The 25,339-nt window shown below is 48.9% G+C and overlaps 11 protein-coding genes across 11 annotated transcripts; 5 read left to right on the forward strand and 6 right to left on the reverse strand.

Annotated features, from left to right (window-relative positions):
• Positions 1-61: 61 nt before the first annotated feature.
• On the forward strand, positions 62-309 carry DEU56DRAFT_724773 (uncharacterized protein; the record flags this gene model as incomplete). The annotated part of the gene is made up of 2 exons (XM_041347835.1): positions 62-221; positions 275-309. Coding segments are annotated over 2 exons (195 nt in total), but the record flags the coding sequence as incomplete, so codon positions are not given.
• An 83-nt stretch (positions 310-392) lies between these two features.
• Positions 393-2,508, reverse strand: DEU56DRAFT_320183 (WD40-repeat-containing domain protein). Its single transcript, XM_041345644.1, has 10 exons — positions 2,302-2,508; positions 2,227-2,240; positions 2,077-2,169; positions 1,644-2,024; positions 1,521-1,595; positions 1,395-1,473; positions 1,273-1,340; positions 1,102-1,222; positions 820-1,045; positions 393-768 (listed from the first exon to the last, which is right to left on the reverse strand). The coding sequence occupies exons 1-10, from the start codon at positions 2,374-2,376 to the stop codon at positions 458-460; spliced, it is 1,443 nt and encodes a 480-aa protein (XP_041214940.1). The 5' UTR covers positions 2,377-2,508; the 3' UTR covers positions 393-457.
• Positions 2,509-2,546: 38 nt separating this feature from the next.
• Positions 2,547-3,374, reverse strand: DEU56DRAFT_768789 (ATP synthase E chain-domain-containing protein). Its single transcript, XM_041351260.1, has 4 exons — positions 3,313-3,374; positions 3,192-3,259; positions 2,947-3,127; positions 2,547-2,811 (listed from the first exon to the last, which is right to left on the reverse strand). The coding sequence occupies exons 2-4, from the start codon at positions 3,207-3,209 to the stop codon at positions 2,741-2,743; spliced, it is 270 nt and encodes an 89-aa protein (XP_041214941.1). The 5' UTR covers positions 3,210-3,259; positions 3,313-3,374; the 3' UTR covers positions 2,547-2,740.
• Positions 3,375-3,436: 62 nt separating this feature from the next.
• On the forward strand, positions 3,437-4,028 carry DEU56DRAFT_768792 (Mss4-like protein). The gene is made up of 2 exons (XM_041351261.1): positions 3,437-3,572; positions 3,626-4,028. Exons 1-2 carry the CDS (start codon positions 3,455-3,457, stop codon positions 3,967-3,969), a joined length of 462 nt encoding a protein of 153 aa, XP_041214942.1. The 5' UTR covers positions 3,437-3,454; the 3' UTR covers positions 3,970-4,028.
• Positions 4,009-5,665, forward strand: DEU56DRAFT_768798 (uncharacterized protein). The gene is made up of 4 exons (XM_041351262.1): positions 4,009-4,569; positions 4,620-4,749; positions 4,798-4,850; positions 4,904-5,665. Exons 1-4 carry the CDS (start codon positions 4,158-4,160, stop codon positions 5,518-5,520), a joined length of 1,212 nt encoding a protein of 403 aa, XP_041214943.1. The 5' UTR covers positions 4,009-4,157; the 3' UTR covers positions 5,521-5,665.
• Positions 5,666-5,849: 184 nt separating this feature from the next.
• DEU56DRAFT_906885 (Dopey, N-terminal-domain-containing protein) lies at positions 5,850-12,618 on the forward strand (the record flags this gene model as incomplete). Its single annotated transcript, XM_041356856.1, has 28 exons — positions 5,850-5,955; positions 6,016-6,143; positions 6,200-6,346; positions 6,398-6,478; positions 6,526-6,654; positions 6,707-6,857; positions 6,905-7,227; positions 7,275-7,448; positions 7,503-7,610; positions 7,665-7,772; positions 7,822-8,271; positions 8,325-8,447; positions 8,501-8,687; positions 8,737-8,869; positions 8,925-9,175; positions 9,228-9,282; positions 9,329-10,092; positions 10,136-10,535; positions 10,588-10,737; positions 10,783-10,858; positions 10,916-11,051; positions 11,104-11,198; positions 11,252-11,382; positions 11,434-11,639; positions 11,690-11,973; positions 12,024-12,170; positions 12,207-12,323; positions 12,376-12,618. The coding sequence occupies 28 exons, from the start codon at positions 5,850-5,852 to the stop codon at positions 12,616-12,618; spliced, it is 5,403 nt and encodes a 1,800-aa protein (XP_041214944.1).
• Positions 12,619-12,753: 135 nt separating this feature from the next.
• DEU56DRAFT_969707 (uncharacterized protein) lies at positions 12,754-14,043 on the reverse strand (the record flags this gene model as incomplete). The annotated part of the gene is made up of 9 exons (XM_041359416.1): positions 12,754-12,798; positions 12,849-12,867; positions 12,923-13,265; positions 13,322-13,342; positions 13,395-13,569; positions 13,619-13,694; positions 13,748-13,795; positions 13,846-13,865; positions 13,921-14,043. The coding sequence occupies 9 exons, from the start codon at positions 14,041-14,043 to the stop codon at positions 12,754-12,756; spliced, it is 870 nt and encodes a 289-aa protein (XP_041214945.1).
• Positions 14,044-14,131: 88 nt separating this feature from the next.
• DEU56DRAFT_877358 (major facilitator superfamily domain-containing protein) lies at positions 14,132-15,917 on the reverse strand. The gene is made up of 3 exons (XM_041356027.1): positions 15,653-15,917; positions 15,449-15,590; positions 14,132-15,379 (listed from the first exon to the last, which is right to left on the reverse strand). The coding sequence occupies exons 1-3, from the start codon at positions 15,794-15,796 to the stop codon at positions 14,229-14,231; spliced, it is 1,437 nt and encodes a 478-aa protein (XP_041214946.1). The 5' UTR covers positions 15,797-15,917; the 3' UTR covers positions 14,132-14,228.
• A 337-nt stretch (positions 15,918-16,254) lies between these two features.
• Positions 16,255-18,268, reverse strand: DEU56DRAFT_320640 (major facilitator superfamily domain-containing protein). Its single transcript, XM_041345646.1, has 3 exons — positions 17,727-18,268; positions 17,519-17,660; positions 16,255-17,462 (listed from the first exon to the last, which is right to left on the reverse strand). The coding sequence occupies exons 1-3, from the start codon at positions 17,865-17,867 to the stop codon at positions 16,345-16,347; spliced, it is 1,401 nt and encodes a 466-aa protein (XP_041214947.1). The 5' UTR covers positions 17,868-18,268; the 3' UTR covers positions 16,255-16,344.
• A 166-nt stretch (positions 18,269-18,434) lies between these two features.
• DEU56DRAFT_320643 (Prefoldin) lies at positions 18,435-19,117 on the reverse strand. Its single transcript, XM_041345647.1, has 5 exons — positions 19,022-19,117; positions 18,795-18,961; positions 18,652-18,742; positions 18,543-18,596; positions 18,435-18,483 (listed from the first exon to the last, which is right to left on the reverse strand). The coding sequence occupies exons 1-5, from the start codon at positions 19,052-19,054 to the stop codon at positions 18,460-18,462; spliced, it is 369 nt and encodes a 122-aa protein (XP_041214948.1). The 5' UTR covers positions 19,055-19,117; the 3' UTR covers positions 18,435-18,459.
• Positions 19,118-19,220: 103 nt separating this feature from the next.
• DEU56DRAFT_724430 (Calreticulin family-domain-containing protein) lies at positions 19,221-25,066 on the forward strand (the record flags this gene model as incomplete). The annotated part of the gene is made up of 20 exons (XM_041347819.1): positions 19,221-19,404; positions 19,452-19,650; positions 19,700-19,838; positions 19,891-20,100; positions 20,166-20,332; positions 20,386-20,860; positions 20,909-21,171; positions 21,223-21,660; positions 21,708-21,921; positions 21,974-22,061; positions 22,118-22,236; positions 22,285-22,543; positions 22,599-22,751; positions 23,091-23,161; positions 23,241-23,651; positions 23,711-23,829; positions 23,881-24,052; positions 24,103-24,462; positions 24,518-24,901; positions 24,953-25,066. The coding sequence occupies 20 exons, from the start codon at positions 19,221-19,223 to the stop codon at positions 25,064-25,066; spliced, it is 4,539 nt and encodes a 1,512-aa protein (XP_041214949.1).
• Positions 25,067-25,339: the final 273 nt, after the last annotated feature.

A 25,339-nucleotide genomic window follows, 5' to 3' on the forward strand; every position in this document is an offset into this window, starting at 1 on the left:
AATGGTACTTGTGTTTAAAATACGATGCTTGTATTGATCCTGACGACATACGCTCATCTAGCCCACCGAGTTTGACCTACGAAGGAAGAATGCTCAATTCGCCAATGCAGTCCGGTCGGGCAAGAAAGCAGTGAAGCCTTCACGCCAGGATAAGATGGCAAAAAGAAGTCCTCTCAGCCTCTGGGCTCTGGGCGTCGTCCTGTTTGTTGTTATAGGTGGCGGTGAGTACAACTTGTCCAATCAAGCTCTGACGGAGAATCTGATAATGCTGCAGTGTTATTCGAGCTCGCCAGATTGGTATTCCTGTAACGCGGAAACTCTCAGATGAGGGAAATATATACACACTACCCCATGTTATCCGCAGCTAGGATTTCAAAAGGCATACGTTACAAATATTGTATTCATCATCATCAGCTTTCGGATTCCAGCACCATTCGTCTCCATCTACACCGAATACTCAACTATCCTCTGCTTCCACATCCACACCAGAATTACTAACGCTTGCACTGATACTCATACTTTGGCTGCGCGCGCTATTGGCGCCACTAGCTGCTACAGCCTTAGAGGGGCCAGCTTCAGGAGTGACTTCGACGCCCTCCATAGCGTCGCCTTCGAGTTCCTTCTCATCGATTTTCACTTCGTCGCCGGCCCAGATACGCATAGTGGGTTGCCATACCATCACCACGTTATCTTCGGAAGTGGTAGATGCAGTCCAGTTCTCGGATTCTCCTGGTGCCCAGCAGAAATCTGTGGGCCGTGCGGTGTGGCCTGGGACCGAGTATCAACAATATGAGTAGGGATTCGTTAAGTGTGACACACCTCCATGAATGAACATAAGCTCCGGAGGGCCATCTTCCTGGTCATCTGGTGACTGCTCCACGCCAATCAGGGAAAGATCCCAGATATTGATTCTTCGATCTCCTGAAGCAGATGCAAAGACTGTAGGGGAGTGGGGAGACCATGCGAGATGGAGCACTTCGTCCGTGTGTGACTCAAAAGTGTGCAACTTTTTAGTAGGCGATCTGATATCGTGCAGCGCAACAGTCTAGATAACGCCGCAAGTAAACTCTACACAGATGAATCATTGGGGTGTATACGTACCTTGTCTGCACTGCCGGTGATGATGAGATGTTCATTTGCTGGGCTGAACGCGCATGATAAAATTTCCCTGTCATGTGCTTGGATTTTCGTTGAAGCTTCGGTTGGAGCTCGGGTGTCCCAGCTGAGGAAGCAATGAGACTGGTTGGATAAAAATGAACCAGAATCACTCACATCAAAAGCATCTTATCATCTCCAACGCTAGCTAATACGTTTTCTTTGGTCGCATGCCAATCTACATCCTTTTCAACAAACTGGTCAGTAGCTTGTTGACAAACGTGAAGGATGGCACGAACCCCGACAACAGAGTTGTGCCCCTTGAAAATAGTTGTCGGCTCGATGGTGCCATTGCCCTTGGTGTACGAGTTAATATCCCTGAAGAACATCAGCAAAAACTCTACGCTCAAATATATTCCTCTCACCAGTGGCACACCGTCATATCTTCCGAAGCACCAAGGATATGTCCGCCCTTCACCGGGTTCCAGGATAAGCCAAATCTGCTTGCAATAAGCCCTGAATCCATCCTAGTCAATCAAACCACCCACCCTTCCTTCGTTTGCCCAACTAATCTGATATCAGGTTTACACACCCCGCCTCTCGGAGGTTCAGACGAATGCTTCGTTCGATCAAAGATGAGCACCTGGCCCGAGATGGCCTTCGTCGCAAGTAAATCCGGGTTTTGAGGCATATACCGCGCGCGGTTGACCTCGCCATCGTGGTTGAATTTCTGGATGATTTGGATGCGGGGTTGGGGAGGGATGGTGTGTCCTCCGAGTTCGCCGCGCTGCTCATCGTAGTTGTCACGGTCGAGTTTTTCGTCGCGTTTGGGTATTTGGACGGTTGCGATTTGGAGGTAGTCTTGTGCTTGGCCGGAGGTATGGGTTCCGAGGAGGAGGCGGTGGGTTGTGTAGGGCTTGTTGGCCGGTCTTTTTTGCTAGATTAGATGGAGATTGGGATATGGGGATATGGAACTCTTACGTGTCTTTGTCGGGGAACCATTGACACGTTAGACTTGGCCAATCGAGTGCGTGCGTGATGACTAGGTCATATAGATACGGTGCATTCTTTTTCCTGTAGAGGTTCAGCGATTTGGAAAGCTTTTCACTAAGGAAGAGTAGGATTATCTACCATGTTTTGTACTCCTGGAAAATGACCGTCCTGCTAAATTGGAGAAGGAATTGAGGAGGCAGATTGTTAACTGACCTCATTTATCAACTTGTTCTCCTCCTCAGCAGCGAGATCATCTTCCATATCCTCATCTTGTACGGTGGGCTTCATCTCAGATAATAGGTCGTATAGAACAGATGAGCAATGAGGTGTATAGCAGGTCTGCGTCAATCGAGAACGCGATGGAAACAAAGAGGAAGATAACAAGGCGCGTCGCGTCCGCGCCTACGGATTGTGTATCCCAAACAATCACACATTTTAAGCGCTATCCGGCGCTACGTATACGCATACCATGCAGTCATTCAAATTCATTGATATAAAGCCTCAGATAAAACGCGTTTCAGGAACAAACTGGGGCAGCTCGGATGATATTGCTCATATGCTTAAGTTACCTCTGCACCAAAAGTGAGATTGCAGACGGCAGTGGCGATCTATAATCTATAGTTGACAGTCGAAAGCAGAACTAAAGGCCACACTATAGATCTTTCTCCCATTTGGCAACGAGCTTCTCCAGGTCGAACCGTGGGTCTTCTGGGTTTGTGATGACTATGGCGTAAAGTTAGTACATACATAGGAAACGCGCATGAGGAAGAATGGGAGTGTGAAAAAGCGGAACGCATCCCATGAGCGCCAGAACAAAAGCAAAATTTGATTTAAGGAAGATCACGGGTGAAGACTCACCACCGTCCGAACCCTTTGCACTCTCCTGCTTGTGTTTCCATGCATCCTTTGCCTGTGCTATCAACTGAGTACGTTGATGTATTGCGTGGTGTTCCTTGTCTTGGTCATGGGCTTTTTGGAGTGACCGACGGTGGTAGATGCCGTAGAAAACACCTGAAAGGAGAGCGGTATAGCGAGCAACCTAGTTCATGGCAGCATGCATGCAGCTTGAGTTTAATAGACTGTGAATACGAAGAACGGCGCACGTTAAGTGTGGAGGACATGATTCGACCTTTTTTGACCTTCAATAAGAAAGTAATTTATTAAAGAAAGGCTGGGTGCACTTTAGAGAACAAACCAAGTAGACTGAAAGCTCAGAAGACTTACCTGGAGTTATGCTTATAGAAAAGCTGCTTTGCGAGTTTACAAAGTAGCGGAGCAAGTCGGCGTTTGCCGCTGACGTAATCCATTGCATTGGTGAGACGCTGTTCCCGTCGGTGCACTACAGTCACATCGATATCCCGAACTTATGATGCACGTCGCACTCTTGCAAGGCAGTTGTTTTTGCCAGGCCGTTTCATATACCGTCTCTGCTCGTCCAGTTTTGAGCGCGTATTGTCATTGTACGAGCTGCCAGAGATTGACTTGTGAGGTGGGACCACGTCGGTTTGGAGGAAGAGTAATAATCCTCGAATCACAGCGTGTCCATTCGTTCATACTATACATTTCGACGCTGCTGCATTTACATGGACCCATCAAGAACCCCACGAGTCTCAATTAGATTCCTACGACAATTTCCTCAAGCCATACAAGCGACGGTACAGGTGCAAATCCTGCGGTGTTGGGGTTGCGTCCGTCAACTCCCAGACCAGCCGCGTTAGTATATGGGGTGCAACTTTGAATAGGAATGAGGAGGGGAAGATAGTCGGCTGGGACATTGCCAAGCCGACTGCTCACCAGTTCTATGGAACACGGATGCTGGATGTTAATGATGATTTGAGTAAATGGGAAGGATATGAATTGAAATCAGAAAAACTGGATTAGATACCAATGTTAATGACGAGCTCGTTATTCGAAATGACACGGAGCAAGGCGCCGTCCCGAATAACTCAGGCTGAGCAACTGACCAATATGCACTGCTTGACCTTTCTCTCCTACCATCATCAGTTACCCACCGCGCCAACGCTTGCGACAAACAGCGCAACATTTAGCAAGCTTTTCGGGGATAAAACATGGACGAGGATGTGGACATGGATGCTCCTCAGATTTCAACACTCAGGGAAGAGACCACTCCTCCGCCCTCTCGTTCCAAATTCCGAGTAAAGTTGCTGGTAACCGAGAAGAAGGGCAAGGGAAAATCGTCTTCACCTAGTGTTACCGCTACCAACAAAAAGGCCGTTCCATTGCCACCCCCGCCTCTACCACCTCCGCCTGCCCCGACAACACGGGCACACAGCGATGATGACGTTGAAGAGGAGGACGAGGAGGACCAACTCATTGATGACGAAGACGAAATACAACAGTCCGCTTCTGCCCCTGCCGTTAGTGCGTCAACCAGTGGTACCAAGCGGAAGGCACCAGCGAGGAAGCCAAGGCCACGAAAGAGTGAAAAGCAGGACAAGGATCTCGACAAAAAGCCAATTGGTCAGTCCCATCTTCCTACTCTACCGAATGCTATGAAACAGTATGAACAGAAACAGGCGAGCAAGCCGATGCCCACGATGTCAGTACACCAGCAGTTCCCGATAAACCGCCTCCGAAGAAAAGAGCGGCACCCCGCAGGCCCGCTGCTGCTCAGCGGTCCAGAGCCAAGGCTCCCCCCAAGTACGTGTACCAGAGTTAAGAATATTTCAACGAATCAATATGTTTCAGGGTGGTAAAGAGCTTAGCAGTGCCTTCGTTGGATGAAGGAGCACTCAGTGAATGTAAGTACTAAATAATGCTTCCCATAGATTCGAAATAACCCGCTCTGCATTAGCCTACGCTGGCACTGCACCATCATCACCACTTCCCCTCACTAGCACTCGTGAGGGGGGCTCGGAGCATGAGGAAGTCGAAATTGCTCCTCCAGCTGAGGGTATAACAGAAATTGCACCCCTCCCTGTCTACCCTTTACCATCCAAGCCATTCCCTGTGCAACCACCCCCCAAAATTGGAGCAGGCTTCGCACCCATGTTGCCCCTTGACCGAAGCGGAAACAAAATACGTCGTTGGAGAACTGCAAACCGTGAAATACGTGGCATCGCAGGCGGGCGATGGTTCGCGAGATCATGGGTTGGCGACAAAGAGTCTGAATTTGCCAACGCAACAGCTGCAGCTGCAGCTTCGCATAAAAACGGTGACGCAGACAAGATTGTGACACCAAAAGGCGGTGGTTCAATATCTGCGCCGCTGCTCGGAAAAGCATCCAGCAAATCTAAGGCGGCCCGTGCCATGTCGGGCATATCGGCTGCGCCTTCACGAGCAGGATCTATTAATGCTGATCATCACCCTGTGAAAGCGCCTTCGAAGATGCGTAATATTGTTGCTGGGCCGGCGTCTGAAGAGGGTAATGATGCTCTCGTACAGAACGCGCCGGAGCAGGTGGAGCCATAGGAGGTTTTATTCGTGTAATTATGTTTCGATTATGTTTCTTACTTTTTGCATTAATGTTATACCATACCATACCCCTTGTCCATGCCTTTCCTTTTGTTAATATGATTCGTTCTGCGCAATCTGCATATGTTGTGTGACGGGCTACCTTCATGTGACAAAGCTGTGACCATGACTTAATTTGGTACCACTGCTAATACGTAGCTTGTAACGTTCATACCGTACCTCGCTGAGCGCGCTGTCTACTTGAGTTCGCAGCCTGTGGTGCTTCGCAGGAGGCCATTTCTAGGGTCAGGACATACAACGATATACCAGCCGCGTCGCAACCGATCATGTCCAGCAAAAGCCCTGCTGTCGCGCAGACTAGCACTGGTGGAACCCCAGGCACGAATGCGGCTGCGGTACTAGACCACTCGAAATCGAGTATCAGAGAGAAATGTACGCATTAATGCAGGTTCCAATGGTCTTCCTTCGAACGACTGACTTGGGTCATTACAGTGCATCAAACATACGCTTCTGATCCAAAATACAAGAAGTACACACAACAAGTGGAGAAATGTCTCAACGCATTCGATAATGTACACGAGTGGGCGGACTGCATCGCGTTTCTGAAGCAGTTGTTGAAGGTACTTTCTTCCACCTGAGTTGGGAGCATTAATTCAGCGCGGTTGCGCATTCACAGACGTTTCAATCCTACATGCAATTCAAGGAGATCCCGTACAAGCTTATTGTTGCCAAACGGTTAGCTCAGTGCTTGAATCCTGCTCTACCGACTGGCGTGCATCAACGTGCTCTTGATGTTTATACGCACATACTTTCTGTGCTTGGAGTGAGTGTGATCTGGTCGCTATGTAGTAACCTCTAACGTGGGTGATGCCAGACCGAGGGTCTAAAACGGGACCTGCCATTATGGTCGTCCGGCCTATTCCCGTTCTTCGAGTATGCTGCTACATCAGTCAAGGTATGACTTAATCCGTGTTTAGCTTCATCTAGTACTGATCGAGACAGCCGATACTACTGGCCATATATGACACACATTACTTGCCTTTACAAGCTGATCTGCGCCCTGTGATGAAGTCATTCATCCTTGCGCTACTTCCGGGTCTTGAAGAGGAGACTGGCGAGTTCTTCGAAAAGGTGTGTTGCTTTCACATGTCGCTGATTGGTGCGGTTGATGCAACTGGTATAGGTGCTAAGCCTACTCGATCGGCTGTCCGGGACTGTCTCTCCCGTATTCTTCATCCAGAACATATGGCTCATCATGATAACAATGTCCTCTGCACGTGGAACCGCTCTGAACTTCCTCTCTCGCCGACTACCGCGATTGCACGCGGACGAAGGTAAGGTTTATTTTAAGTAGAATCTTCCACTGCTTAGTATTCTTTAGATATCACTCAGATAGTAGGTAGAGATATAGGGCTTATGATCCGTGCATTCGCAGCTGCGCTCGAGGACGACAATTTGTTAGTTCGAAGAGGCGCTCTTGATATTCTGTTGCAGTCGGTGCGGATCGATAGTGCCGCTATCAAACGAGCACATTCAGAAGACACTGTCATTCTTATGAGAGCTGCGACTGGTGTAGTCCTCCGTCGGGATCTATCGCTCAATCGCCGGCTTTATACCTGGCTGCTGGGACCGGACGAGAAGAGCGAGAACCAAACCGTGTTTCTGCGACAGCATGCTCTACAGCTATTGAATACCACGCTCAAGGTAGGTTGTAATTCAGAATGTCTCGAGACTTTAACAATTGTCATTAGGATGAAATGTTTGCGCCTTCAGGGGAGTACTCCGAATCAAGACCGTTCAAGATTTTTATCTCGCTGTTGGACAAGTGGGAGATAGGATCAGCCTTGACTGATGTTCTTGTACTGGACGCTCTTAAAGCAATCCGATTTTTGATGCAGCGGGATGCGGAGGAACGGAATGAGGATGTACGTTCTATTTCTTGCTTGGAAAGGTCTAACACCTTATGTATCTTTTTCCAGATTTCTATGACTGCCAGTACGCTGTACGAGGCTGTCGAGCCCAGTATTCTTTGGAAACAGCTATTGGCAGCGATGATGAAAGATTTGACCGAAGACAATAAAACTGGGGTGGGCTTCGCTGCAACTTGGGTATCGGGTAGCTGAAGCTCACACAATCTCTAGGCAATTGACTTGACCTTATTCCTACTCCGCTCACTCCCTATGCAAGATGACGAAGTTCGCAGCATTCACCTACCAGTCATTTTTGCCGCCATAACGGACAAGCTACAGGTGCAATCGCTATGTCTAGGACATGATGCAGAACTGACCCACGATACAGCGTGAAATCAACAACGACCCGTCCAAGGCTTCCCCTTCTATTCGAGAATGTTTAGCTCTTCAAGAGGAAATCTTCCAACATATACCTCTGGAATCTCTCAGTCAGCGGCCTGGGCTAAATGCGGCACTTCAGACATCAGCCTCGTCTCTTAGTTCACTCGCATTCGCCCATGCATTTTACGGACTCGAATTCACCGAATCGAGACCGAGCAGTGTGCTTAATCCTTTAGCGGCTGTTTTAGAGCACATGTTCTGCATAAGTCAAGCGTTGGCACGATTGCTCTCGACTCAGCAAGGGGGTTCAATAGAACTTCGAGCAGCATTCTCACAGGTGTTGCGAGTCTTGTCGAGTGTTGTGCGTGCGGCGGAGAGAAGTTGTGATACGACTCTCAGTTTGTCATGGAAACCTTCTGAGTGGCTATACTCTATGCTCGATTGTCTTGACCTGGAGGTGTGTCATTAATACGTTCTGGCTGTGATCGAGAACTTATCTATCTACTTCAGGCCGTCAGTTTCACCCTGGTAGACCAGGTAGTGTCTTTGATATTATCTTTGGATGGTGCGCAGAAGCTCAGCCCAAAGCTGTCGATGGATAAAAGACCAGTCGTTAGTCGCATGGTCAAGAAGGTTCGTACGTTTAACTACATTTGGAGCCAATCCAATAAAGACTGGTTTCGCAGCTTTTCAGATACCTCCACGCAGACCTGGCTACTTGTCATGTGCGAGCTGTCAACCTCATATGGTCCATAGAATCAGTGTCGCGGCCCCATGAAGTTGAATCGATAATAGCGCAGAGCATGTGTTCTCCCGAGTCGAGAAACGTTTTCGAGGCGCACGAGGCTTTTGGAGTACTTTGGCGACTGTCAGGTGGGTGGACATGAGTTATGTCATTATTATGCTGACTGAATTTCGATAGAGGACGACTCACTTCCGGGAGTGCGCCTGAAGGTGCCGTTGATGATAGTCTTGGAGACCTTGAAACATGATGATCCAAGCCTGCGACGCGTAGGAGAAACGTGGATGCGATGCAATTTGAGGTCGTATATCAGGTAACACTACTTTTTGAACACTTGGCTGAGTGAAAGGCTTACACTGGTCACAAAGGGTCTTGGAACCTGTCCTCCGCGACCTTTTGGACCCTTCTATCCGTCGAATACCCAGAGCTAGCAGAGTGAGCGGCAAAGAAATCAGGGGCTATGTTTACGAGAGGCCGTTTGACCAGCGCTATGTCGCTCACCTTCTCGATATTTTACTCTCGATCGTCCAATTCGGTGGTCAAGGATTTTCCAAGTCTGCCCGCGGTACTTTCATTAGGCGTTCACAAGACCATGTGCTGCTCCAGAGGCTTAGCTTAGGTAAAGGTTTTGATGCAATTTTGCGTTGTAGTTTTTAACAATCTACCACCAGCCGGGATAGACGCCGAGACAAGCTACCTCGATGCGCTCATCGAGGTATTGTCAAGGTGAGTTACACCCCCTAACCTTTCATCGCGCTTCATTCTCGTACAGGTTCCTCCAGTCCGAACCCAAAGATCAAGATGCTCTAGTTATGCAGCCACTGAACACAGCCATACAATCTTCCGCCATCGACCTTCTCCAAACTATTGTCGCTCGTGGAGAAATTGAGATGCTCGCCGTTGAAATTCTCGAACCAGCTGTCATTGGCAAACTTTTCCTCTGCGTCCATTTACATCGGTTGGACTTGCAAAATAAGTTGCTGCGGTTCCTCCACTCCATCATATCTGCCTCGACGTCTCACGCCTACAACGGAAACCCGCCTTCTGAGGATCGAAGTGCAGAAGGCTCGCAGGACGGGAAAAGGGGCTACACTGTCAACTCCCTACTAACACAAACTATCATAGATGGTATTGCGATCCCGCAAAATCGTCCTGTGATGCAACACTGGTTAGATTTTGTGCTCATGGCAGTTCCCCAGTTCCAACCTGCCCTCCAGAGCGTTATTTCCCCTATTGCTGATTGTCTTTGCCGACAACTACGCTTGCAACTCTCCGATGTACTAAAGGCGAACCAGCCAATGGCCAACGAGAAATATCCTCGGGTTGCGACTGACGCTGAATTTATCATGCTTCTCAATGCACTTGAGCGGTTGCTTGTCCTTGGATTGACTCACAAGTCAGACGCCAATTCACAAGAGGACGATACTCCAGTTCAGGAAAAACCTGGGCCTGAATCGGGAGGTATCCTAGGATATGTCTCAAATGTGTTCACTACGGACAACGCATCTCTTACTGTCGAAGATCAGCTGACGGCGAGTAATTTGATCATGTCCGATGTCTAATCTACCATGGCTGACAGCCATACAGTCACTCTCACCTGGGTATAAATCCCTACATGATGGTATCCGTGTGTTGCTTGCAATATGGGTCAACATGGTGTGGCATGACACCACCGGCCTGCGGCCAGAAGCGGATTCGCTTTCTATGATTTATAATCGGACGCATGCTCGTTGTCGAAGAGTCCTGGAACACCTGTTCCGCGCTCACCCAACGGAAGTCTTGGAGTCTGTCATTGAATGCTGGGATCATGATGCATTGCTACGCTCCAAGGGCTCTGATCAGCCTGCGACAGGTGTCTTCGGCCTGGTCGATGTCTTGATCGCTAACGCGCAAAGTGCGGTGCATATGATCTGCGACAGTATATCAGTACGTATCTCCAACACCTCGGAGCGTAGTAGGAGACCCGCAAATGCGAATCTGTGAGCTATGAACCCTGCTGACGAGTGACTTACCAAACGTATCACTTGACAGATCGGATGTCGTCCTATTCAATTTCTTGGAGCAATATTTCCAACGGCTTGAAGGGCCCCTTGCACTTCAAGTATGGGGTCGATTTATGCAGCTCGCGAAGGACCTGGCGTCAAGTCGAGATTTCAAGGTCCAAGTTTTCTTAGCATTGAAGTATGTATTTCTCGAAATTATACTTCGTTGCTCACAGTTTATCAGGTGCTTATGCGTGTTAGGAGACAAAGTTACTCAGACCACCGCCATGGACGACAAGCGCATCAAGAAAGATCTCCAGGTCTGGTACTTTAAAATCTTATCATACGAGTCAATGGCTGATCGCTTCTGTTCGTAGGAGACATTTGGAAAACTCCTTGAAGCATGCGTTTCTTTTGTGGGTAGATCGACGGATTCACCAAATTGGATCAGACGTACCACAAAGGAGTCGATGGTCACGAACGGCCGATCCTCCCCTGCTCTTCGTGGTGGTGGTTAGTCATTCACACTTGTTCCTGCTTTCTCTAGTATCTGATAAGTCTTCAGTCTCAGATTTGAAGCTAGATGAGAAACCCGATTCCAGTACTGTAACGCTTTCAGACAATGTCAAACCGACTTGGGGAGCAGAGTTGCCCACCCAGGTAAGTTGCCTGTTGACTTCGGGTGATTTTGTCAGTTGAAATCATCTTGTCAGATCACTACTTTCATAGCATCGACAGCTGTTCCGGACTTGCGCAGGTTTTTGATGGATAACGACAAGGTAGCGAATGCTTGCAGTAACATTGTGTATTACATTGTGAGCCCAAACATCAAGATAAAGGCCAGGTGAGTTTTGTCCTTGACGATGAATGTCAAACACTCTCAACTCAATGACAGGCCTCTTGATGCTGATGTGGTTGTGGTCGACATCTTTCGGGAGATGATTAAAATCCCCCCTGCGATAAAGGTTTGGCGAAGCGCAGTGATCGATGTCCTATACGATAATCGCATCTTCAACTCGAACTCCAGCGTTGCTACCAAGTGGAAACCCGTCATCAAGGCAGTATTTGATGCCGATAAAACTTCCTTCCCCGACCTTCTTAGTAAATGCGCATCATACGATCCATCTGGCGCTACTGACCATTTGGTTTAGGTCGCGTCGCCACCTCACCCTCGGCCAATATTTTCACGAACAGAGAGCACGAGATGCTTCTGCGGTCGCTTAACTTGCGACGACTTGCATTAGTCCTCTTCACAGGGGAGAAAAATCACTTCTTAACCCAGCTTCCAGCTATACAGGAGAAATTGGTGGATATCCTGCGCAACGTTCCATCTCCGATTGTTCAGTGTGAAGTCTACCTTTGCATACGAGTGTTGTTGTGCCGCCTAGCTGCGCATAGCATGACGAGCTTTTGGCCCGTGATCCTCACTGAACTAGTAAGATTAACATGCTATATATACTATTCAAAACTTGACATGATTTCTAGTACCGAATATTTGAGCAAATAATTGATTCGATACCTTCAGATGGCTCAGAAGATCTACAACTCATCCTTTCAGCCAGCAAATGCCTTGATTTATTGCTTACCCTTCAGACAGAAGAGTTCCAGATGTACTTTCTCCCTCCTCTCCGTGTAAGTATGGCTATTGACAAATCACTTAGACATCAGTGGATATTCATTACCGATACTGTGGATGCCGTGTTTCGATCTGATGATTGGTCCCCAGAAGCAATGTTTGACCAGCTCGCCGAAGTAGTTGGCAGTTTGCCTATTCCCGAGCCTCGAGTATGCTATCTTCTCCTGATCATCTGAACGTTGCTCATTTAAATCTCGCTAGGATCCCAGCATAGGGCTACCACTGCCAACATCAACCTCCCTTACTTTCCCTGCCCATTCTAATCGTGCTCTACGGAAGCCCATGCTAAAGTCCATCCGTCAGATTGACTCGATTAGGGACCTTTTCCCATTCTTCTCTCATGTGAGTATCTCGTCGTACGAGAGTGTGTATGCAAGTAGTGGGAACATCGACTGGGAGGCGGTTGAGCAGGGAGTTTTAGACGATATGTTTGATAGCCGGTGAGAGGATGAACCGTTTTTGGTTGTCTCTAGGATGTACATGGATTCTGTTCGCTGTTCTATACGCAAAACACATAGGTATATATAGATGCGAATGATTCCTAATGAAAGCAGTGAACAAAAATCAGCAAATGTCTCGTCAGAAATCTCCCCAATTCCGTCGGAATTTATACTGGACACGTTCCTATGAGTTAGCAGCTGTACGTGTAGCTTCTGAGGAGATTCAGAGCGTACCTTGTATGGGAGGTTCTTCCTGTAATGCCGAAACTGGTCAGAACGTACGAATCGACGTTAAGCGTGAAACTAACCTCGTTTTCTCTACCGGTGTGTTAGGTTGCTTGTAGCCTTGTTCTCCGGTCCCCCATTCTGACTGACTGTCGCTCTCCTTGCCAATATCTTTGTACTTGACTACCGGATCTTGTTTCTCTGGTGGGACACCGCGGGTAATTTTGGGCTTCGGCGCGCTCTCAGCAGGGGGTGCGGGGTGCTCGTCATGTGCCGCAATAGCTTCCTCAACTGTGATCCCTTGGAATTTTGCCTCTCGCTCTACTTCTTCGCGTTCAATGGCTTCATGCTGTGCAAAGTGTTCGTGGTCTTCGGGGTGAACATATGATGCGTCGGTTTGTGTCTCAGGCGTCGAGTGATATTGTTCTGGAGCATTCTTTGAGCTACAAATCACGACAGCATGCACTGTGCGTCAAACAAACCTTCGTGATGTAAGAAAAACTCTTGTTGCGAGCTCAGCAATCATTATGACGTGGGAGGTTAGTTGATGCTCACCGCTTTCAACGTCGTAATGGTGTCCCTCTGCGCCTATATCGTCAAAACTGGGAAGGCCAGTTGTCCCAACAGCGGCAAACTCCTCCGGCGTGACCTTGCCGTCCTCGTCTTTGTCTAAGAGTTTGAGTACAGTGTCCGCGACGTGGTCGGCCTTCTTCTGATGCTCAATGTCGTCCTATGATGACGTTAACACGCAACAAGTGAAGGAGGTTCAGCTACCAGACCTTCGACTTTTTCTGTGAGTACACATGATGGACACCGTATATAGCTTCAATTTCTTCCCGGTCCCATACACCATCTCTAAAGCAAAAAATACGCGTTAATAATCTTCCGCCTGGGCTGTGTTTCATTACCTGTTCAGATCATGAAGCTGGAAGAAACTCTCCAGGTCGAAGGAATCACTGTATCAGCATATCAGAACAGAACATTGTGATATCTTTCGGTTGCGCACATATGGTGTTCTGTAGCCATCTATTAACAACGGAGAATTAGCACCGGTCAGAATCAATGTGCGGGCCTCCCATACGTGTCGAATGGCGTAACCTGCATCAGCAAGTTTTGCGCTCTCTTCTGAGTCTTCATGGCCACCGTGTGCTGAGACGAGCAACACGAAGAGAATATGAACGGAGAGTGCGGTCAAGACCTTCATGGTAGGGCGGAACTTGTGTCACAGGTGACACAACTTGAAGTTCTCCAACTTGTTGTAGGAGACAAGGACCCCGCAGCCACCTCATATATGTAAGACCCCATAAACTCTGTTACAAAAACAACAAATGTGCAGTAGTTACAAATGAAAAAGCCTCTATATACAAATTGCCCTCTTCCATGGGTAGGTCATCCCGTCTTCGTCTTCAGATCCCTCCACAAAGTGGTAAACAAAACAGCTCCAATACCGACCATAGCAATCTCCAATCCCACAAAGTTCAACATCCCAACTGAAACACCCGAACCACCCCAGATTGCGCCCGTAACACGACCAGTGTAATTACTGTATTGAATTGCCATCGAAGTGCGCCCGTTCCACTCGGGTGGGAGCTGCTTGCTGAGTAGACTAAGGGTCACAGTGGTCGCAAGGTTAAAACCGAGCGCCACGGTCCACCAACATGCAAATAGCGAGCCGTAATTGACTGTGCCGGTGCGAAGGATGGAGACAAATATGAGAAGGCCTGCAAGGCCGAGAATCGTACCGACAGCGAGGAGCTTGCGATCTTGTATACGACGCGCAGCTAAGAGGTTGGCGAGAAGGAAGGGGAAACATGTTATTCCGCCGAGAGCGATGAAATTTCCTGCGGCGAATGGAGACCAGTGAAGGTTTCCAGCGGCAGCACCAAATACAGGCAAGTTGGCTTCCCAAGAACCTAGGATGAAAAAACAGAGCATCGCGAACCAGCACATGGTTGCAATGACACCCCACTGAGACCGCGTTATCAGCGAGAGCTGTGCTCTGAACGATTCGTCGACGGGTGAGGGAGGGCGGGTGGTAGGCGCTGATGAATAATTGGGAGAAGCCTCGGCGTCTCGACCTTTCGCTTCTACGACCACCATCGGGATATCATTTGAATCGCTCGCTGACTGCAATTCCATCATGGTTGGTGGTTGAGGGATGTCCTCAAAGTATTTCGTCACCAAAACCCAGAAGACGACGTAAATACCAGCCATGATCCATCCCGGGCTTGTATAACCGTTGAAAACTGAGTTTGAGAACCCGATGTTGTACAACACCCCACCAAGGAATGGACCAAGGCTCATGCCCATCCCTTGACAAATGACTAACCAGCTGGCAAGTGTCGTCCTTCGTCTGATGCCAACAATTCGAGGGTCTGTGCAGTACCGTTTGCAGTACATGAACATGGAGAATGCAACACCATTGAGGCAACGGCCGATCAGAATCAAATACAAGAAGTTGGCCCGGTAAGCAAGAGCGTAGGCGACGTGGCCTAGGATGGCGAAGAAGCAACTGACATGAAGGGGCATTTTGTACACCCCTAAGGACAAGATGAAAGAATGAATGTTAAAATGGCGTCCAACGAGAGGAAGACATGATCTAAACATACCTTTATCATACTTTGTCAATGGAATCAAAGAAAGCCCAGCAAAGGCCGTCGGTATACCGATGATAATACCAGAGAAAGTGGCATTTCCTCCCAAGTACTCCGCATATTTGTTTGACGATGAAACGACAATGAAAAATGATACCTACGAGGGTCAAAACAGACAATGTGAGTGACAGCTAGCCATCCTAGACAGCGATGTCCTACCTGAAGAAGGAGATTCATCGAGATCATGATGACGAGGGACGCCATGTTCGGAAGCTTGAATTCCTCTTCATCGTCGCTCGTCTGGCTCTCATGGCGAGACGAGAATAGGTGAATTTTGTTTAGTAGCTGTTTGAAGACTGCCATCTGCACGAACACGCCAGACGTCGAGGTCACGAACTTAATGCCGCACCTATTAAAGGCGAAAACCACACGATGGGTCCCTGCAAGATCATAGCTAATATTAATGTGATTGCGAATCAATGAGAAAGGCGTCAGTGTGGAAAACCGGAGCACCGTTGCTCGTGACACGAACCATAAAAGGTAGTCACGACCTATGAACTCCGTGCACGTCGGCTTTCCATACTGAGGGCCATGCGCGCGCAGTCTTCGCTGACCACCGTCTACCCTGGTGAGAGAGGTCAGCGACACCGACTGCCCATAGAATGAGCAATGAAGCTCCTCCTCAGAGGACGTTTGTTGCATATGTGAGATTCTCAACTGGACCCAGTTCATGAGCTGCGCATGCCGTCACCACTGACTCACCAGTGGCTTCATATATAATAAGGAAACCTTGTTCATGGTACGAAACTGCTTAGCAAGTACGCCGTAAGTATGTACATGGGGTTGCGTTCTATTCGAAGGCTCATAGAGCCCAAGTGCAAAGACAGAAAATGCACTTCCACTTGGACAGCTTATCCATTCTTCGTCTTCAGCTCCTTCCACAACGTCGTAAACATAATAGCTCCAATACCAACCATAGCAATCTCCAATCCTACGTAGTTCAGCATCCCAACTGAAACGCCCGAACCACCCCAAATTGCACCGGTCACGCGACCAGTGTAATTACTACATTGAATCATGACCGAAGTGCGCCCGTTCCACTGGGGCGGGAGCTGCTTGCTGAGGAGACTAAGGGTTATTGCAGTCGCCATGTTAAACCCGAGCGCCACCGTGAACCAACATGCGAACAATGAGCCGTAGTTGACTTTCCCGGTGCGAAGGATGGAAAGAAATGCGAGAAGGCCTGCAAGGCCGAGAGTCGTCCCGAAAGCGAGGAGTTTGCGATCTTGCATACGACGCGCAGCTAAGAGGTTGGCGAGGAGGAAGGGGAAACATGTTATTCCACCGAGAGCGATGAAATTTCCTGCATCAAACGGAGACCAGTGAAGGTGTGCAGTGGCAGCTCCAAACACAGGCAAGTTGGCTTCCCAGGAGCCTAGGATAAAAAAGCAGACCATAGAGCACCAGCACATGCATACAATGACACCCCATTGGGTCAATGTGATCAGCGAGAGCTGCGCTCTGAATGATTCGTCAATGGGCAAGGAAGGGGATGTGGCAGGCACTGATGGATAATCGGGACAAGGCTCCGCCTCGAGATCCTTCGAGATTGGTAGAGACAACTCTGTCACGGTTGGTGGTGGAGGGACGTCCTTGAAATATTTTGTCACCAAAACCCAGAAGCCAGCATAGATACCAGCCATGATCCAACCCGGACTTGTGTCACCGTTGAAAGTTGAGTTCGAGAACCCAATCTTGTATAACAATCCACCAAAGAATGGGCCAAGGCTCAGGCCCAAACATTGGCAGACGACCTGCCAAGTAGCAAGCGTCGTCCTTCGTCTGATTCCAACAATTCGAGGGTCCGTGCAGTACCGCTTGCAGTACATGAACAGAGAAAATGACACGCCGGTAAGGCACCGGCCGATCAGAATCAGGTATAAGAAGTTGGCCCGATACGCAACAGCGTAGGCGACGTGACCTAGAATGGCAAAGCAGCAACTGACATGAAGGGGCATTTTGTACATCCCTATGACGGGACGAGGTTGAATTACCGTCCAACGCGAGGAAGAGACCTGGACGCACCTTTATCGTACTGCGTCAAAGGTATCAAAGAAAGTCCAGCAATGCCAGTTGGAATGCCGATGACAATACCAGAGAAAGTGGCATTTCCTCCCAAGTAGTCTGCATACTTGTTTGCCGATGAAACGATGATGAAAAATGATATCTATAAGAGCCGGAACAGATTATGTGAGTGACCTTTGCAACGTCACATGCAACAGATGAGTCCTACTTGAAGAAGGAAATTCATCACCAACATGATGACGAGGGACGCCATGTTCGGAAGCTTGAATTCCTCTTCATCGTCGCTTGTCTGACTCTCACGACCAGACGAGAGCGGGTGGATTGTGTTTGGTAAGTCTTCGAGGTCCATTTCTTGAACACGCTAGTTGAAAGCACCAAATAAATGAGCCGAAAAAACACGAGAAACACGCCATGGGTCGCTGTATAATCACTAATATGAATATGTCGCGAGCCATGGCGACAGCATGAAGATTAGTGGGCGATACGTGGCATGTCAGGCCGCAGTAGTAAGCTTCAGGATGTCTTGGGCCCCAAGCTTGACGGCAGACCGCTCCGACCTCCAGCTGCGGTGGGAATAATAGGGAGCCCATCTCGGTATACTCCATTTCGGTCACGAAGTTGGATGTTAGACGTTGGGCTCGGGTATTGGGCATGGGCGTTGGGCATTTTAACTTTGAGCTTCCCTATAACAAGGGACGATCGACGATAGAAAACCTTGTGAGAATAAATGACATCAAGAGATGAAACTGACTTCCCCCTTCGTCTATGGTCTGGCTGGGGGAGACTAAGGCGAGAAGGAAATTGGGCTGCGAATGACGGTAGTGTTGGAACACAACTGTCGGGCGCTCAGCTACTTGCGGGACTCATATCATGTGTTATCTTGTACAGTTGAATTTGTTGATATTACAGTAGTGGGTGCTGGATAAATGTCACATTAGACCTCATTGCTTCGGGCTATGGTGGAACTAAAACGAAAATGATAAGCAAATCTTTATCTGATAACAGAGAAAACAGTGGAACATACAATATCGCGCAGTTGAGATTGTGCGTCATTAAATTGCTTTTCAAGGTATTTTGCCTGACGCATCACAGGGTCAACTCAATTGCCCTTGCACGACGACTGAGCACTTTACCTTCTTGTTCAAGTTATTGATGTCATCCGTCAGCTCCTTCTCCTGGGTTTTGAATTCTTGCTCCATCGTTTTCCGGGGAACCATCATAAACCTTTAGCGACGAGTTGATTAATGGTCCTGTCGTAAGACCCATCTAAACGCACATTTTGCCAACGCCCTTGTACAAGTTGACATCTCCTTCAATGCTTTGGATCTCATCAATAGTGAGCTGGAGAATCCTCCGCTCGCGATCTTTCGAGGCAGATTGCTGTCTAGATATGTTAAGAGCACGTTGCGACTGGACAGCGGTTTGTTGAATCTGGACCAAGATCTACCGAATGGCTGGTCAAGTCATCTGAGAGTACGCGAGGAACGGCGATCAAAGGCGCACCTTTCGTAGCGTGTCGTCCGGTAGGGCAGACATTTTGGCAATGACAGTACTTGCTAGCTCAGTGTTCCATGATCGTCGAGCATTTCAAGAAAGGAAGTTTAGAGCTGGACCGGAGTTCCAAATTTATTCTCACTTGAACGCGTCCGTTGAAGCGTCCAACGTCGACCCCCGTCATTGACATTAAAATTACTCCTCTACCATGGCTTCCTTCGAGGATTACGATGAATTTGGAAACTATATAGGCGCGGACTTGGGCTCAGATGAAGAGGAGGAGGAGATTCTGCAGCAGGACTTTCGTCAAGTACCCCAACAGCCTGCAACATTGGAGGGATACGATGACGAGCCTATGCCGTCTGCGGAAGGTGCACTGATGGAGATTGATGGTCTGTGATGAAGCATGTTCTCTGTATGTATCTCATGGAACTCCCAGAGCCCGTCCATAATGCTGTTGTTCTGCACGAGGACAAGCAATACTATCCATCAGCAGAGGATGTTTACGGCCCAGACGTAGAGACTCTCGTTCAGGAAGAAGATGCTCAGCCACTAACAGAACCTATCGTTGCACCTATCAAAGTGCGGAAATGGACGGTGGAGGAGAAGGACATGCCACAGACGCGCTTTGACAAGGGGTGCGCACTTCTTAAGAACTTACGCGGCTTACACTCAACAGAGATGTAGTTTTTTGCTGAATATGATGTCGTTCCCGGAAATGATTCGTAATATCGCTGTGGTGGGCCACTTACACCACGGAAAGACCGCGCTCATGGATATGCTGGTTTTCGAGACGCATAAACTCGCGTGGGATGCGGATAAACCGGTTTGTGAGTTGGCTTCTCTAGGTTGCTACTGCTTATGTTTCGTTCGCCTAGACAAGATATACGGACACCCATATTTTGTCGCGTGAGCGGGAAATCTCGATCAAGTCTTCGCCGATGTCTCTCATTTTGTCCACGACGAGCGGCAAGTCACATCTGGTGCACCTTATTGATACTCCGGGACATGTGAATTTTGTCGACGAAGTTGCTTCTGCAATTCGTCTGGTTGATGGAATACTGCTAGTTGTGGATGTTGTCGAAGGGGTCAGCAGATTTCTTGACTCTTGCTACGCGTAACTGCGAATTGATGAATCGGACCGCTGACACAGATGATGGTTAATACCGAAGCAATAATTCGGCACGCCCTGCAAGAGGGCGTCAAAATCACCCTCGTCGTGAACAAAATTGATAGGCTTATCCTCGAATTACGTATCAAGCCTGCAGACGCCTACTATAAAATCAAGCATACAATTGAAGAAATCAACACCTTCATCAGGTTTATACTCACCCTATGTTTGTTCATTCTTGTTGACTCAGAAGTCTCTTCAGTGGAATTGATCCAAGCCCGGAACTACGACTCAGTCCCGAAAATGGAAACGTCGTGTTCGCTAGCACCGACATGAGTTGGTGTTTCACTCTCCGTTCTTTCGCCCAGATGTATGCGGACACCTTTGGTTCCCTCGACGTTGCATCATTCGCCGACCGTCTTTGGGGCGACATATACTTTAACGCTGAGACTCGGAAGTTCACTAGGAAAGCTGCTGACCCCGAGCAGTCCCGTACATTCGTGCACTTCATCCTTGATCCCCTGTATAAGCTCTACAGTCACGTGCTGAGCGAGGACACGGAAGACCTGAAAAATACCCTTGCGTCGCTGAAGATCTCTCTAAAGCCAGTCATGTACAAGATGGATGTGAGGCCTCTGCTGAAGGCTATTTTGGATCAGTTCTTTGGACCTGCCACTGGACTAATTGACATGATTGCGGAGCATATCCCGTCACCTATGGAGGGAGCAGCCAGCAAGGTATGCGTCTCCCAGTGCTATTGATGGGTCGAATTGAGTCTGGTACAGGTCGAGCGGACATACACCGGCCCACAAACGTCTGAGATCGCTGTAGCAATGAAAGCTTGCGACACTGAAGCGCCCGCGATGGTCCAGATCACGAAGTTGTATCATACAACAGACGCCCAGTCATTTAGGGCCTTCGGTCGCGTCATGAGTGGTACCCTGAGGAAGGGCACACCAATCAAAGTGCTTGGTGAGGGGTATTCACCAGAAGACGAGGAAGACATGGCAAGGGCTACTGTGGAGGACATATGGATAAGCGAAGCTCGGTAAGCTCCTTACATTCGATCACTCCATTTGAGTAAGCTTGTTCCTCTTAGATACTTTATCCCAGCGGACGAGGTTCCTGCAGGCAATCTTGTTCTTATTGCAGGAGTCGACGCATCCATTTCCAAGACCGCCACTCTCGCTGACCCATCGATCGACGACGATCTCTACATTTTCCGGCCCATTAAGCACATGACAGAGTCAGTGCTTAAAATTGCCATTGAACCAATAGCGCCATCTGAGCTACCCAAGATGCTGTCTGGACTACGAAGCATCAACAAGAGCTACCCTCTCGCCGCCACGAAGGTCGAGGAAAGTGGTGAACACGTGCTCATTGGTACAGGCGAATTGTATCTGGACTGTGTCATGCATGACCTTCGGAGGCTATTTGCTGAGATCGAGATCAAGGTGTCGGATCCAGTCACCAAGTTCTGCGAAACTGTATTGGAGACGAGTGCACTGAAGTGCTATGCGGACACGCCAAATAAGAAGTAGGTATCAGCATTTGTAACTTCTTTCCCTCTCTAATGTACTACAGGAACAAACTTACCATGATCGCGGAGCCTTTGGAAAGAGGTATCGCTGAAGACATCGAACGGGGGAGGGTCACCATGCGGATGACCCCGAAGGAACGTGGTACATTCTTCCAGGACAAATACCAGTGGGATCTGTTGGCGTCAAGGTCAATATGGGCATTCGGTCCCGACGATAGCGGGCCGAACATCTTACTCGATGATACCTTGCCTTCTCAGGTAAAGTGTGCTAGCCTTGCACTGCTTCATTTTACTCATCGTCGTAATGCAGGTTGATAAAAAATTGCTTGGAACTGTGAAGGAGCATATCAAGCAAGGTTTCCAATGGGGAGCTCGCGAGGGTCCTTTGTGCGATGAACGTACGTATCGGCTGTTGCATGACTTAATCATTCTCTCACAATGCTTATTGCGATAGCTATGCGTAATGTGAAGTTCCGGATACTTGATGCAAGTCTAGCTCAAGAACCAATCTTCCGTGGTGGCGGACAGATTGTCCCCACTGCGCGCCGTGTGTGCTACTCCTCATTTTTGATGGTGAGGCTCCTATGATTTGCTCCACTGTAATTATTAATGGGATATTAGGCCACGCCACGCCTCATGGAGCCGATTTACTATGTTGAAGTGCAGGCACCAGCTGATTGTATATCAGCTGTATACACTGTTCTGGCCCGACGCCGGGGGCATGTTACGCAAGACATCCCTAAGGCCGGCTCGCCGTTATATACGGTTAAAGCCCTGATTCCTGTGATAGATGCAAACGGGTTCGAGGCCGACCTTCGAACTGCCACGCAAGGTCAGGCGTTCTGCTTGCAGGTGTTCGATCACTGGTCAATAGTTCCTGGTGAGTGTAACGGTGGATATTCCCCTATCAAAGTGGCTATATTATTTGCGTGTAGGTGATCCCACCGACACGAGCATCAAACTTCGGCCATTGGAGCCTGCATCAGGACAAGCGTTGGCTCGTGACCTCGTGTTGAAGACGCGGCGGCGCAAGGGTCTGGGTGATCAGATTGCCGTGTCCAAATACCTGGACGATGAGTTCGTGGTGAGTTCTTCCTTGTTGCAACACTGAAACCTATGTTTGCTGACGGACGAAAAATAGCTGGCGCTGTCTGCGTCTGGGCATGCTGATCTACTTGGGTAGTGTACCTGTGTGTAACGTAGCTACTATATGATCAATGCTGTTCAGTGTACATTTGAGGTGACAGAGCGCGAGTATTTGGAAGGTCAAGGAATGTCGTTGGCCGTGGGAGAGCATACGTGGCAGGAGTTAGCCGGGAAGGATAAGAGCACGCGGGTCGTTTGTACTTCGACACAACCTCATATCGTCCTCGCTCGTTTCTATCAACTGTCTTTGGTCCTTCGTATTCTTAAAATGCGAAGCGTAGCGCTTTCCGTTATCCTCGTCGCAGTTGCTGCTAGCGCATCAGCGTCAGAGGATTCAAAACCTGTATTCAAGGTTCGTTCACGTTTCTTGCATACGTGTTCATGACGCAATACATGCAACCTGAAACTCATAACTGACCCTTCGTTTGTAGGCAACAGAGATTAAAGCTCCATTCATTGAGCAATTCACTGACGACTATGTTGAACGCTGGACGCCTTCAGAGGCGACCAAGAAGACACCAGTCGGTGGCGAGATATTCTCTTACGTCGGTAAATGGGAGGTGGAGGAACCCGAGACGATCCTCATTGAGGGCGAGAAGGGTCTCGTTGCCAAGTCTAAGGCTGCTCACCACGCTATCTCTGCACCTTTCGCCGCCCCTGTCGACTTCAAGGACAAGCCCCTCGTCGTTCAGTACGAGGTGAAGTACCAGAAGGGTGGCAACTGTGGTGGTGGTTACATCAAACTTCTCGAGGATGGCTTCCAGACCAGCGGCAAGGAGTTCTCGGATAACACCCCTTGGGTTGTCATGTTCGGACCTGACAACACTTGCCCTGGCACTAAGGTGAAGCAATAACCGTTCGACTGTCATTTTTTTCTGACAAGGCTTTGTATGTTGTGTAGCTACACTTTATCTTCCGCCACCAAAACCCAATTTCTGGCGAATTCGAAGAGAAGCACCTTTCCGTCCCTCCCAAGCCCACCTTTGGCAAGGACACTAACCTTTACACCCTCATCGTCAAGTAATTTTCATTCACAATGTTTATCTGGCCAAAACTTACGCATGTATGCAGCCCTGACAACACGTATGATGTACTTTTCAACGGAGAAAGTCAGCGTTCGGGCAACCTTCTTGAGGACTTCACTCCTGCTGTCAACCCTGCGAAGGAGATCGACGACCCCGAAGACAAGAAGCCTGAAGACTGGGTTAACGAGAAGCGAATTAGTGATCCCGACGCTGTGAAGGTATGTTGCCCCGTGTATTATTGAACTAAGGCGCTCATGTTACTATATAGCCTGCGGACTGGGATGAGACTGCGCCTTACGAGATCCCTGATGAGGATGCTGTGAAGCCTGAGGGCTGGTTGGATGATGCACCTCCGAACATTCCTGACCCTGATGCTGAGAAGCCCGAGGAGTGGGATGACGAGGAAGATGGTGACTGGATTGCGCCCACTGTCCGCAACCCGGCTTGTGATGAGGCTCCTGGATGTGGTGAATGGAAACGCCCCAACAAGGCCAACCCCGAATACAAGGGCAAGTGGTACGCGCCTATGATTGATAACCCTGTCTACATCGGCGAGTGGGCCCCGCGCAAGATCCCCAACCCCAACTTCTTTGAGGATCTGGAGCCAGTCAAGCACCTAAACAATATTGTTAGTGTTTTTGCTTCATCCCTCCTGTATCAGCCCTCTTAACTGATGCACTCAGGGTGGTGTTGGTATCGAACTCTGGACCATGACTGAGGACATCCTATTCAGTAACATCTACGTCGGTCACTCCGTCGATGACGCCAAGGCTTTGGCTGCCGAGACCTACGACGTCAAGAAGACCCTCGAGGCGGCTCTCTCTGCTCAGAAGGATGTCGATGATGAAAGCGACTACTACATCCCCCCCTTCTTGGAGGATCCTATCTCCCATATCCGCGGTAAAATTGCTCAGTTCCTTGACGCTGCTCGGGAGGACCCCTTATCAGCAATCCAAACCCACCCAGAGACCGGTCTTGGTCTCGCTGGTGTCGTCGCCACTCTTTTCGGTATGCTTGCTGTTCTATTTGGCCTCGTTGGCTCGCAGCAGAAGAAGCCTATCGCCAAGGTTTGCACAACATCTTCCCTGGCTTCCCTTGCTGAATTAAATTATCACCAGGCAAAGAAGACAGACACATCTACCCCCGATGACAAACAAAAGGCTGACAGCACACCCGTTGCACCTGCAGGAGGCGAGAAGAAGAACGAAAGCACTACCAAGAAACGCAAGTAGTTGTGTTGTGATTGTTCTTGCGCGTGAGCGAAGCTTTTCTGATACGAAGGGGTTGCGAGGATATGCATGGGCAGCGCTACACTACCTACCAGTATCGATCTTGTTCCTGCTCGGGCTCGGGGAAGTAAAATGTATGGACTGCCATATTATTGTAAGCTCGTTGTTTTTAATTCCAGCATTGATCAAGAGCAGTGTTAGAGTGTACGTGGTGTTTGATTTACGAAACGATAAGGTACATTTTGGAGTTGCAAGGTTTAGTAGATCATGATGAAA

The sequence above is a fragment of the Suillus clintonianus genome (genome assembly GCF_016758775.1).
Source record: "Suillus clintonianus strain FC179 chromosome Unknown DEU56scaffold_3, whole genome shotgun sequence".
In the NCBI taxonomy this organism is placed as follows: domain Eukaryota; kingdom Fungi; phylum Basidiomycota; class Agaricomycetes; order Boletales; family Suillaceae; genus Suillus; species Suillus clintonianus.